The sequence below is a fragment of the Chrysemys picta genome, chromosome 2 (assembly GCF_011386835.1).
Source record: "Chrysemys picta bellii isolate R12L10 chromosome 2, ASM1138683v2, whole genome shotgun sequence".
Taxonomy (NCBI): Eukaryota; Metazoa; Chordata; order Testudines; family Emydidae; genus Chrysemys; species Chrysemys picta.
Genome location: NC_088792.1, coordinates 35211443 through 35224803, shown reverse-complemented (window position 1 = coordinate 35224803; position 13361 = coordinate 35211443). Strand labels below are relative to the sequence as shown.

The following is a 13361-nucleotide window of genomic DNA, read 5'->3' as shown; positions in this document are numbered from 1 at the left end:
GTTTGGCAACTCTAGATTAGTTCATGCTGCATTCACTAGCCCTTGGTGCCAGGAAGAATGGTCATAAATTCACTTGCTTTGTCTGAAATGTCAATTCCATGCAATGCCCTGAAAAGCCACACAATGACTTCTAGCATAGTGATCAGTTTTAGGATACAGTAGGCGGATTACACCATGGTACAGCATGAACCTTCCGTCCCACCCCCACCACAGCAGACATTGAAGCAGGAAACTAAAAACCTTGTAAGGAATTGAATGAAATTTTAAGCACTAAAAGAAAGAAATTTTGTTTAATGGTGATTCCCATCTAAGGTAAAGGAAAACAGTTTTAACAGAGACAAAAATCAGGCATTATCAGAAACGTAACAATCTCCACAATGCAGTAGATAATCTCTATGTATTTTCCCAATATATTAAAATACAGCTTAGATCCCTCATTAAAATGCTTAATACTGAAAGTCCTAATTTTAACTCAAGTTTTATTGAAATTGAACTTATGATGTTCTCAAATTAATCAATTTGCAATACATTATATAGACTTTAATATACATAATTCATGTTTTCATTAGCAAAGATTTTTTTTTTTTAACATCTGGCAGAGACACAGAAAAGAAGTCAAATATATATATACTCAGATCTTGTAAATTTAAAATAATCAAGGAGTCACTAAAATAAATACTGTTCAGTCTATCATCCCATAACACATTCAAAGTCTTTTCAGTATGACAATTTAAACAAAAAGTCTATTTGTTTTTTTTAATTTGCTATAAGCTTCCTTAACTCTGTGCATTTGCCAGGGAAAAAACGTTAGCAGTAAAAATACAGTTAAGTTTTACAACACTGATATCTCAGCAGCCGAGCAGGCAGTGTATGTGACCTAAGGATGCCAAAAACATCTCTTTTCTCATCCCACTAAGGAGTAATTCAGAGGAATAAGATGTTTTTACACTGCCCTGAGACCTAAAAAACTTCCATTTTCACTATGGATGCAGCTCCAAATTGGTCTGAAAGCTCCTATCCCAAATGTGACTATGAACATATTGAACCCCAGACAGATAAATAATGCATTTTATGCCCCAACTCAGTTGTATTTAATTGCAAAATAGCCCCAACAAATTGGAAGTACTCCACAGCAGCAAGAAAAATATTTTGTCAAGTGTGAAAGTGACATTACTAACTTTACAAATACATACTCAGGCTCTCAATAAGGTGCAGAAAGAAGGATAAATAAAAAGAACAAGAAGCCATTTGGAATTAATGAACATTTTGTATAGTGGTTTTGTTTTAGAACAAAGGATACACAAATTAAAAGCAGACTGATCAATTGTTTTAAAAACTACGTTTGGTAAGAAAACCAAGACCAAACTAGTGTTAAAGGGTAGTTTACAAATGTGCAAAACCATGGACAAAGATCCATTTTCTCGATTCTATAAGCTAAATCCAGATACAGTCAGATGCTGAGCATTATTTCTAGCTTCAAAGTAGGAGGTATCTGTTTCATCAACCGGCTGAGGTACGAAAGGCATAGTTTGATTCTGAAGATTATCCCAGTCTACACCATGAAAGAGGGGATGATGTTTCAGCTCTAAAACAAAAATTTACACAAAATATTAAGACTGTTCTCCTCTGAACAACCAGTTTAGCCACCTCACTGACATGATGCCAGTTAGCTGTTTGGCTGTGATTTACCTTTCTGGACATTCAAAAGCCTACATTGCAAACAGCCAGTGACAGATCAAATGGTGTTTAGGTAAGGAGACATATTTGCACACAGATTAGCATGACTGACAAAGATGATGGTGAAACACAGTCACTTCACTTTTAAGACTGACTGAAAGAGTGGTGGTTTATCTGATACTCCTGTGAGGGAAAGTCAGCCAACAACCCCCAGTGGGATCAGACTACTCCCATGCAAACTAACCTTTTCCTCAGTTATAGAGAGAGCAATTTTACATTTGGCACAGATGCTAGATCAAAGGAGGTTGTATGAAATGTGATCTAATGGCCATCATACAAGAAATGGAAAAATCACTTTCCAAGATAGGGCATCTGCAGAGACAAATTTTAATTCCACTTACATGAAAACCTACTCTAGTTTGATCAAGAGACCACAGACCATGGAGTTCCTCCTCCATAGCTGCTGGAGGCACGATATTCAGAAAATCCTGTAATCTTATTGGTGATTCACTAGCAGGGCTCCCTCCTCAAATCGGATTCCTCCGATTTGAAAGAACATCTATTAGCCTATTCTATCTTCATCATGTGAGATGTCTGAGTCATCCTAGAAAAAACTTTTGAACTTTTCCTCTACACACATATTGTCAAGTACTAGCCAGGTTACCAAATGTATAACAAAATACAGTGTGTGAAATGTGGGCAAGTTGATGTCAGAGAAATAGAACTGTTATATGTCAAAAATTTGAGGACTCTGCTTTAAAGCTAAAGGGCTGGGAGAATGCCTGGGTCCTTATTAAAGGATTGTTAATGTCTCCCTTAAAAAGGAGAGGTACTGGCAATAAGCTGCAGTCCAACCCTTTATCAAGGAACAAACTTTGGACACTAGCATTCTTGAAACTAATGCCTTTTCTTTAACTTCTCATCTGAAAATATCACTGAAGTGACTGGCAGGACACCATTACCAAATGATGCAGCCAAGTTCCTTGGATTCCTCAACCAGTCAGGCTTCTGACTGAGTTGACAGGGAATGTGTTATTAATGACAATGGTAGCTGATCTCAGGAAAATGACATAACAGCAGACATCTTGGCCTATCTTTGGCATTTAATGCAGCTAAAGAGGTACTTCTGTTAAATTTTATGGAGACCTGTAATTGTAAGGCCAAAAGGGACCATTAGATCTTTTAGTCTACCTTCCTGTATATCACAGGCCACTATATTTCATCCAGCTATCCATGTAATTAATCCAATAACTTGTGTTCAGCTAAAGCTTATTTTCCAGAGGCATCCAGTCTTAATTTAAAGACATCAAGAGATGGAAAATCCACCACTTCCTTTGCCAATTTGTTCTAATGTTAAATCACCCTCACTGTGTAAAAACTTATTTCTAGTTTGAATTTGTCTGCCTTCAGCTTCCAGCCATTGGTTCTTGTTATGGATCATCACTTTAATGTGACTCTATTTAATCCTTCCAGAGGTCTCAAAGGCAATTGTTCCTCTCCAAGGATTTCTCCCACTTTTTCCAAGATCTATGTAAAGCAATTGGGTTATAATGCCAGACAATATGCTAACAGGAGCTCAACAATCTTTTGTTGGGAGGACAGACAAATTGAACACTAAATATCTGTTTTCAGTAAGAGCTGGATAGATTGCACTTTGGAAAGACACACAAACAACGTTAAACATTAATTGCAAGCAGTGTGACTATATAACAAAGTAAAAATCATTATTTGCTTTCCTTATTCAGCAGCATAAAACCTTTTATCAGCACAAAGTCTACACCAGTAGCATAGTGGATACCATAATTTGTAACATATTCTAGCACTCAAGATCAGTGCTAAAGCAGGGACTGTGACATTTTGAAATATTCAATTTATCACAAAGGTAAAATGAAAAAAGTTTAATAAATACTGACCCTTCAATCCAGCTCTCTTTGTAGTGTCAATGGTTAAAAGAATATCGATTGCATTTTGGGCATTACTGGACAACTTTTCTTCACCCTCAGGCCAAGGAATATCTACAAATATAAAGACACAGACTTGTCAGCAGTTCAAATAGCACAGCAAACTTTGAATTCATCAGTTTTGATGAGAATATAAATTACCTCTTTTCAAAATATTCTGGAAGACTTGTTGTGGTGTTTCATCATTAAAGGGTGGAATTCCAGTTAAAAACTCAAACAAACAAACTCCGAGAGCCCACCAATCTACTGCAGGACCTGAATAAGTGAGAAAGCCAGGCAGTTAGCATAAGAAAGAAGTTGCTAAATAAGCTGTACTGTGACCTATGCATGAAGGATCAACACCACTTGCAAACAAAGTCATTTAAAGCCGAACAGTGGCAGAATTTTGAAAAAATTATAAATCCTGAAAAGCTTTTGGGGAAGGAAGTTTATTATGAAATACTGAGAAACAGACAAAACAGAAGTTGCACTCTGATAATTGTGGCATGAGATTTAAAATTGTTTACGATAAGAGGATTTTTATTTTAAAAAGTCACTATGTTCATAGCTTCATGTTAATATTCAGAGTAACATTTATTGAGGGCAGAAGAGTGTAGGAATAGCATAATCGCAAACTCCTGTACAAGTTAGTCTGATAGTGTCTATAGGCTCTCTCATATAAAGTGCTCTCTTGTGGTAGGAGACAGTCACTGGTAATTTCTCAGCTCCTCTGGAATCAAGGCTGAGTGAACCTTGTAATTCCACATATTACCTTATCACTTCAGTTGCTTGATGCGACTCCACAGGCACAAAATATATATATTTTTTCAATAACCTAAACCCATTTCTGCCAATATTGAGCACAGCCTGCAGAGAGGAGCCAGCATGCAAGAAAATGGATTAATGTTCTACTGTGCTAAAGTTCATCACAGCAATGCAAAGCTACTTCTTTGCTCTGGTGTTTCTCGTTGTTTTCTGGGAAGTGTACAGCCTTTGCCGAACATATGCAGTCAACCCACTTCAACAAGCAGGCAAAGCAGTTCAGACACCACTAGTCAAAGAGCTGCATGCATTCTGTTTTCTGCACCTTTAAGCCATGCCCAGTCCACCTTATAAAGAATACAGGATTCACTGGGTGCAAAAACTGGTTTGCACAGAAATCCAGGCTTGTAAAAAAAAAAGTTTTTAAAAAAAAATCATCTCCACGGTAAAAAGGAAATGCTTTTGATAATTTTAACTTTCCTATGTTTCTAACCTATTGTAGTCTTACTAAACCAGATAGGTCAGTTATAAATTTCCCTGCTGGACACAACAATCAGAGCACCTCTCCCAGCTCAGCACACTAAAGCAATGAGATCCCATCCACTACATCCAGTATACTTGGATGTTTGGGAAAAATTATAAAACATAAGTCAAAGTCTAAGAAGATCACAACTCTGGACAAAATACTAAGGAAAATGTTTCATGGTCTAGACATATACACATTATTTTAATATTCTTATCCTGACCCTTCTAAGTAGAAATTAATTCCTATCATCTATTTTTGTGGCAAGAAAGCCAAATGCAGTTCTTGCGCACATCTACCTTTTTAACCACATAAATGAACAGACATTATAAGCTATCCCAGAAAGGCTGAGAATTTTAACCCAGCCAGTCATTCTGAATGATCATTTTTCACCATCATCTCCTCCAATTTTATATAACTTTTGTGGCTTACTCCCGATAGCGAGAAGGTATTTAGAAGTGGTGTGCACTGACTTTCATCTGAAGGGTGTAAGCATAGCCTCCAGTGGCCTGCAACAGGGAGACCAAAGTTTCTCTATATCTTGAGTCTCTTGTAATATGTATTATTATGTGGTTCTCTTGTTGCTATATAGAGTTATATGTGCAATTTCTTTAGCCACATAACTTGTACTTGAAAAATGTGATCTAGTTATACTTTGACTTTAGTTGAACACTCCTTTATAGTCAAACTCACCAGACATCAGAATCCCTGAATGTAAAAAAACAATTAGTTAACCATAGTAAGATTATTGCAATAAATTATTTATCATTGTACACATTCATTTAAATATTGTCAATTATGTTTGACACTGGAGAAGTATTTTATTTCTTGCTCGTTGCTTTAATATACTGTGGTACTTTTCTGAGTCACTAACTAACTACAAACACTGTTTTTAAAAAAGTTAAACCTAAATATGCTTTAGGAAATTTGGAGAGGAGCAAAAAAATGGTTACCTACCTTCTCATAACTGTTGTTCTTTGAGATATGTTGCTCATGTCCATTCCAAGTGGGGGTGTGTGTGCTGCATGCACAGTCGTTGGAAGGTTTTTCCCCTGTTGGGTCGGCTGTGGAGCCCCCTGGAATCGTGCATTCATGGTGGTGTATATAGGTCCTTGACGACCCACCGCCTCTTCAGTTTCTTCTTGCCAGTCTATTCTGACAGAGGGGTAGGCAGGTGGGTCTTGGAATGGACATGAGCAACACATTTTGAAGAACAACAGTTATAAGAAGGTAGGTAACCATTTTTCTTTGAGTGCTTACTCATGTCGATTTCAAGTAGGTGACTACCAAGCATCTCCTAGGAGGAGGAGGTGTCAGAGTTCAGAGAGTCGCAGAGTGCAGCATCGCTCTGCCAAATGCGGCATCGTCTCTAGCCTGCTGTGTAATGGAGTAATGCGACATAAAGGTGTGGATTGACGACCACGTCACTGCCCTGCAGATGTCTTTAATGGGAACCTGCGCTAGGAACGCCGCCAAGGATGCTTGTGCCTTTGTGGAGCGTGCTGTCAGTGCAAAGGCAGGTATCTTTGCTGGGTCATGGCATGCCCAGATATAGACCATGATCCACGAGGAAATTCTTTGGGGCAACACTGGAAGTCCCTTAATCCATTCCGCAATTGCAACGAAGAGTTGTGTTGATTTTCAAAATGTCTTTACTCTTTCAATATAAAAGGCTAGTGCTCGGCTGACATCCAGGGCATGAAACATTCACTCCTGGTTGCTGGCATGCGGTTTAGGGAAAAAAACTGGGAGAAACGTGTCCTGTTTGCATGGAATTGGGAAACTACCTTTGAGAGAAAGGTCACGTTGGGCCACAACTGCACCTTGTCCTTATAGAAGACAGTATATGGAAGCCCATAAGTCAGGGTCTTAAGCTCAGACACTCTCCTGGCTGATGTTATAACCACCAGAAATGCTACTTTCGAGGAAAGGTAAAGGAGTGAGCATGTTGCTAGGGGCTCAAAGGGAGGACCCATCAGTCTTGAGAGCACTAGGTTGAGATCCCACACGAGCACTGGTTGCCTTACTTGAGGGTACAGTCTATCCAGTCCTTTGAGGAAGCAGATGACTAGGGGGTTAGCAAAAAACCGATCAGCCAGCTGAACCCGGATGGAAAGCCAAGATGGCGGCCAGGTGCACCTTTATAGACTACACCAACAGGCCCTGTTTCAGGTGCAGTAAATAGTACAGGATTAAGGGAATCTATGACTGCAAAGGTGGAGTGTCCTTTTGTAATGATCAAATAGAGAACCTCTTCCACTTAGCAAATAAGTGGCTCTAGTGGATGGTTTCCTGCTACCAAGAAGGATCTCTCTAACGGGGTCTGAGCATGCCAGCTCCAAGGGGTTTAAGCCATGGAGTTTCCATGCCATGAGGTGGAGAGACTCTAGATTGGGATGCTGGAGGTGGCAGTGGTCCTGTGTGATCAAATCCAGGACGAGGGGCAGGGTCATTGGGATGTCCACTGATAGGTCTAGAAGTGTGGTGAATCAGTGTTGGCTGGGCCATGCTGATGCTATTAATATAATCGATGCCCCCTCTTTCTGACCTTTAGCAGGACCTTGTGCATAAGCAGGAACGCATATAGTAGGGGTCCTTCCAAGGGAGGAGAAAAGCCTCCACAAGTGAGCCCCAGCTCTGATTCAGGAAGGAGCAGAGCTGCTGACACTTCCTGTTGTGCCTGGTTGTGAACAAGTCTATCCAGGGAACTTCCCACCATTGGAAGATATTAACGACAGCCGGGTAGAGGGACCACTCATGGTTCTGAAAGTACCTGCTGAGATGATCGTCTAGTTTGTTCCAAGAGCCTGGAAGGTACGATGCCTCTAGATGTATTGAGTGGGTGATGTACAAGTCCCACAGTTTGAGGGCTTCCTGGCATAGAGGAGAGGAGTGAGCACCACCCTGTCTGTTTATATAGAACATCGCTGTTGTATTGTCAGTCAATACTGACACATCTGCCCTTCAGATGGGTTTGGAACGTCTGGCAAACAAGGCGAACTGCTCTTAGCTCCCTGATGTTGATGTGCAGCAAAACTTCTGCTTGGGATCAGAGGCCTCGAGTCCGGAATCTCCCTAGGTGCACGTTCCCATCCCATCGCTGACGCATCCGTGACTAGAGACAGCAAGGGTTAGAGCCTGGGTACTCCTATGCACACTACTTGTGAATTGAGCCACCATAGGAGGGACTCGATAACTAGTGGAGGAAGTGTGATTATCTTTTCTAGCTAGTCTCTGTTTGGTCTGTACACTGAGGCCAGCCAGGCCTGAAGAGGTCAGAGCTGTAGTCTCGCATGCTGTACTACATACATGCAAGCGGCCATATGACTGAGCAGCTTCAGGCAATTTTGCACTGTGGTAGTGGGATATTATCTTAAATCCTCTATGATGGCGCCCATTGCCAGAAAATGTGATTCTGGCAGGAATGCGTTGGCTTGACTGGAGTCTAGAAGAGCTCGCATGAACTCTATCCTCTGAGTGGGAGTTAGAGTTGATGTTGTCACATTCAGTATTAGGCCGAGCCTGTCAAAAGTTAACTTTATTAGGCTCATGTGCTCCTCAACCTGACCCCTGGTATGGCCTTTGATTAGCCAGTCATCTAGATACAGGAATACTTTGTACTGTCACCTCCCCAGGAAGGCAGCTACAACCAACATGCACTTGGTGAACATGTGAGGGGCCACCGATAGGCCGAAGGGGAGTACTGTAAACTGATGAGTGTTGTTGACCACCAACTGGAGGAACGCCTGTGGAACAGGACTATGGACACGTGAAAGGATGCATCCTTAAAATTGAGGGCAGCGTCCTAATCCCCCAGATGCAGGGAAGGGATAATCGAAGTCAGGGAGACCCATGCAGAATTTCAGCTTCCTCATGAATCTGTTGAGGTTTTGCAAGTCTAAAATAGGGCTGGAGCACACCCTTGGCTTTTGGGATTAGGAAATACCGTGAATAAAACCCCTTACCCATGAACTCCTGAGGAATCTCCTCTACCACTCCGGCTTCTGGGAGCATTTGTGCCTCCTGTATGAGAAGATGCTCGTGAGAAGGGATTAGAATTGAAGAGAATATCCAATTCTACCATGTGCAAGACCCATTGGTCTGAGGTGATCTGGGCCCAGGCATGTTAGAAATGGGATAGACAAAATGGGGGGAAGGATCCGGGATCTGGTCTGGTGCACCTTCAAAAGTTTAGTTTGGGAGCCAAAGTCTGCATCACCAAGTCCTCGTCTTGGTTAGAAGAGGGCTGAGGTGGCCTTTGCCTATTATTCGTGCCACACTTCCTGCTGTAATCCTGCCTATGATGAGCAAGGTAGAAGTGTAGGGGAGCCTGTAGTCTGAAACATTTCCTTTGTGGGTGTATGAAGCCACCAAGATTTTAGTGTCGCTCACAAGTCTTTGAGACTGTGGAGTTTGGAGTCCGTTTGCTCTGAGAACAACCCTGATCCTTTTAAGGGAAAGTCCTGAATTGTTTGCTGGACCTTGTGCAGGAGGCCCGAAGCCTGCAATCAACACAGTACAAGTTGTTGAGTCCACTGAGTCTAGAAAGGCTTGCAAGGAGGTTCTTGCTATGACATTGCCCTCGTCGAGGATGCCCCTGAACTCTGACCTGGATTCAGTTGGAAGCAACTCTTTAAACTTGGTCAGTGCATTCTAAGAATTAAAATTGTAGCTGATTCGCAATGTGAAGCTGGAGCCCTTCAGTAGAGTAGACCTTATGGCTGAAGAGATCCGGCTTCTTTGCATCTTTACATTTGGGCATTGGTCCCTACTGCCCTGGCCTCTTTTTTTCATTTGCAGCTGCCACAACTAAAGTGCCCAGCTGAAGGGGAGTAAATAGGTATTCGTACCCTTTAGATGGTACAAAGTACTTTCTTTCCACCCCTTTGGCTGGGAGGGGGTAGGGGGGAGAGGCAGGTGTCTGCCATAGAGTCTTGGTGGTGTTTTGGGTGGTCTTAATTAGGGGTAAGGCCACCCTTGAAGGACCCTCAGGTATCAGGATGTGCACCATAGGGTCAGTCTCCTTCGCCACCACCTCCGCCTGGAGGCCCAAGTTCTGAGCCACTCTCCTGAGTAGTACCTGGTGGGCTCTGTTGTCCATAGATGGCAACATGGCAGACGAGCCCACCACTGCCTTGTCAGGGGAGGATGAGGAAGATGCTCTTGGCACTGCACCCAGTCCTCTTGTCCCTAAAGTTGAGCGGAGATCATCTTACACGGATGTCTCTTGCACAGTACCGAGGATGGCACCAGACTCAGTGCTGGCCTCTGTGCCCTGTGGTGGTTCTTGAGCTATTGACAGATTGGATAAAAATCAATGATTTAAAATGGATTTTTTTTTTATTTAAATCAGATTTTTTTTGATAAAATGCTTTTTTGAGGAAAAAACTTATCTAAAGTAAGTAAGGTGCCTCATTGATACTATGTATTGGAAAGCTAATCTTTAAATTTTTAAACAAACACAATTTTATAGGTCAGAACCTTAAAAAAATGCCAGTGTAAAATATACTCTAATTACAAAAAGTAAATCACATTAAGTGTTTTAAGTAAAAAGAATAACTGAACAGGAAGCTTATCCTTCTTGTCAATTTTATTATGTAAAGTTGGGCTGAAATTTTGCTTTACCACTAGAAAGCAGTGCAAATCAGGACTGCTTCAAAATTGCAAGGCAACTTCTATAAATTAACAGTTGATTCAACGGCTAATTTAACCAAACCTAAATATATTTAGAGGAAGGATGGTATTTCGCTAAAGCCCTAGAGAGTCAAGAGTTCTGGGTTGAAGACCTGGCTCCACTGAAGTCAATGGGGCCTGGGATTTCACCACTGGTTCCTATTCCCAGGTCTGCACTGATTTCCTGCATGGTCTTCAGTAAATCGTTCTGAAAAAATGGATACTAACTTTTTGTAACCATGTTAGGTGTGTGCATGCCACATGCACAGTTGCCAGAGATTTTTCCCTTAGTGGTATCCATAGGACCAGCTCTAGTGCTCTCTGGAGCCGCACACATATGCGCCGGTATAAGGGATGCCGCCGGTTCCGCACTTTCATAGTTCCTTCTTGCTGGTAACTCCAACAGCAGGGTAGGAGAGTGGGCCATGGAATGGACATGAGCAACACAACTCTAAGAACAATAGTTATGAAACGTTAGTAACTTTTTTCTTCTTTGAGAGTTTGCTCATGCACATTCCATGCTAGATGACTCGCAAGCAGTACCCCTGGAGGTGGGCTTGGAGTTCATGGACATGCTGATTGCAACACTGCTCTCCCGAAGCTGGCATGGTCACGGGCCTATTGTGGGATGGTGTAGTTGGATGCAAAGGTATGAACTGACTACCATGCTGCAGTTCTGCAGATGTTCTGGATTGGTACCTGTATGAGGAATGCTGCTGACGAAGCCTGAGCTCTTGTGGAATGAATGGTCACGATGACCAGAGGCGGGACCTTTGTCTGCTTGTAGCAAGCTCAGATACAGGCAGTTAGTCACAACAAGATTCTTTGGGATGATGCAGGTAACCCTCTCACCCTTTCCGCTACTGCTACAAAGAGTTGCATAGACTTGCGGAAGGGCTTAGTTCTCTTGATATAGAAGGCCAGGGCCCACCTAACCTCTACTGTATGGAGAAGACATTCCTCAGGGGTCTTGTGAGGTTTTGAAAAGAAAACAGGCAGAAAAATGTCCTAGTTGTTATGGAATTGCAACACCACCTTCAGTAGGAAAGGCCAGATGGGGGCGCAGCTGGTCCTTGTCCTTGAAGAACACCGTATAAGGGCTTCTGATGTCAGTGCTTTGATCTCTGAGACCCTTCTGAGCACCTGAGCACCAGGAAGGCGACCTTCCAAGAGAGAAGCAGTAAAGAGTAAGATGCCAATGACTCAAAGGGAGGGCCCCCGTGAGCTTCAACATGACCAGGTTTAAGTCCCATGGGGAAATCGGGTCACAAACCTGAGGGTAGAGTCTTTCCAAGCGCTTGAGAAACCGGACCATCATCTCATGGGAGAACACTGATCTGCCCTGCACTGGAGGGTGGAAGGCCGAGATGGCTGCCAAGTGAACCTTAATAGATGACAGAACCAGACCTTGATGTTTTAGATGGAGTGGATAATCCAAGATAGACTGCAGAGAAGACCAGGATGGTGTAAGATTCCTTTCAGAGGCCCAAGTGAAATATTTCCACTTAGCTAAATAGGTAGCCCTGGTGGAAGGCTTTCTGCTACCTAGCAGAACTTGCTGAACCTGTATTGAGCAGGCCTGCTCTTCAGGGTTCAGCCATGCCAGCAAGGTGCAAGGAGGCGAGGTTTTGGTGAAAGCAATAGGCCATGGTCTTGTGAAATCAAGTTGGGATGGTGTGGGAGCGTGAGTGGAGCTGCCACTCAGAGGTCCAGAAGTATGCCGAACCAATGTTGGCATGGCCACATCAGAGCTATCAGGATAACCTTCACCTTGTCCTTCTTGATCTTTAAGAGGACCTTGTAAATCAAGGATCGGTGGGGAGGCACATAGTAGGCAGTCTGCCCACGAGAGCAGGAAGGCATCAGAGAAGGAGCCCCTGCTGAGACCATGCAGCGAACAGAACTGATGGTATTTCCTGTTCTGTCTGGTGGTGAACAGATCCTCCACCTGGGGAGGCCCCCACTTCCTGAAGATGAGACACTGGCAACCTCCAGGTGAAGAGCCCACTCGTGGTGAGAGGAAAAGCATCTGCTGAGGTGACCCGCCAGTGCATTCCAGGCTCCCAGGAGATGTGATACCCTGAGATGACTGGCATGCTTTTCATAGAAGTCCCAGACCTGGAGGAACTCTTGACAAAGGGCTGAAGAGTGAGCTTCCCTCTGCTTGTTAATGTAAAACATCGAGGCTGTGTTATCCCTCAAGACCTCCACCACCCTGCCTGAGATCTGGGGAAGGAACCTGGCAAGCCAAGCGTATTGCCCTGAGTTCTCTGACATTTACATGCAGGAAGAGTTTTTCCTTGGAACAGAGGCCCTGAAATTGTCGAGGTGGGCTCCCCACCCTAACATGTCCGAAACCAAGGTTACCAACAGATACAGGGTGGCAAAGGGTACCCCCTTCATTATAGAATACGAGTCTCTCCACCAAGTCAGTGAAGCTAGGATGGGCAGTGGAATTGTGAGTACCAAGTCCAAGTGGTGTCTGCCCGGGGAGTAGACTGACTCCAGCCACATCTGTAGAGGTCAAGTATCAGAGAGGTAGCCGTGTTAGTCTGGATCTGTAAAAAGCAACAGAGGGTCCTGTGGCACCTTTAAGACTAACAGATGTATTGGAGCATAAGCTTTCGTGGGTGAATGCCCACTTCGTCAGACACATGTAGGCATTCACCCACAAAAGCTTATGCTCCAATACATCTGTTAGTCTTAAAGGTGCCACAGGACCCTCTGTTGCTATCTGTAGGGGTCTGAATCATAGCCGCTTGTACTGCACCACATAGGTACATGCC

At 43.0% G+C, this 13361-nt stretch overlaps 1 protein-coding gene across 3 annotated transcripts in view; it reads right to left on the bottom strand.

The window, feature by feature from the left end:
• Nucleotides 1-271: 271 nt before the first annotated feature.
• Nucleotides 272-13361, bottom strand: part of MASTL (microtubule associated serine/threonine kinase like) — a 44238-nt gene continuing 31148 nt past the window's right edge. For all 3 annotated transcript variants that reach the window (XM_008162867.4, XM_042858128.2, XM_065582927.1), the window contains exons 10-12: nucleotides 3780-3893; nucleotides 3591-3692; nucleotides 272-1585 (exon numbers count right to left, since the gene is read on the bottom strand). In XM_008162867.4, coding sequence (XP_008161089.1) covers nucleotides 1428-1585; nucleotides 3591-3692; nucleotides 3780-3893 — 374 coding nt within the window. In that variant the 3' untranslated portion in view covers nucleotides 272-1427. The remainder of the gene's footprint in view (nucleotides 1586-3590; nucleotides 3693-3779; nucleotides 3894-13361) is intronic.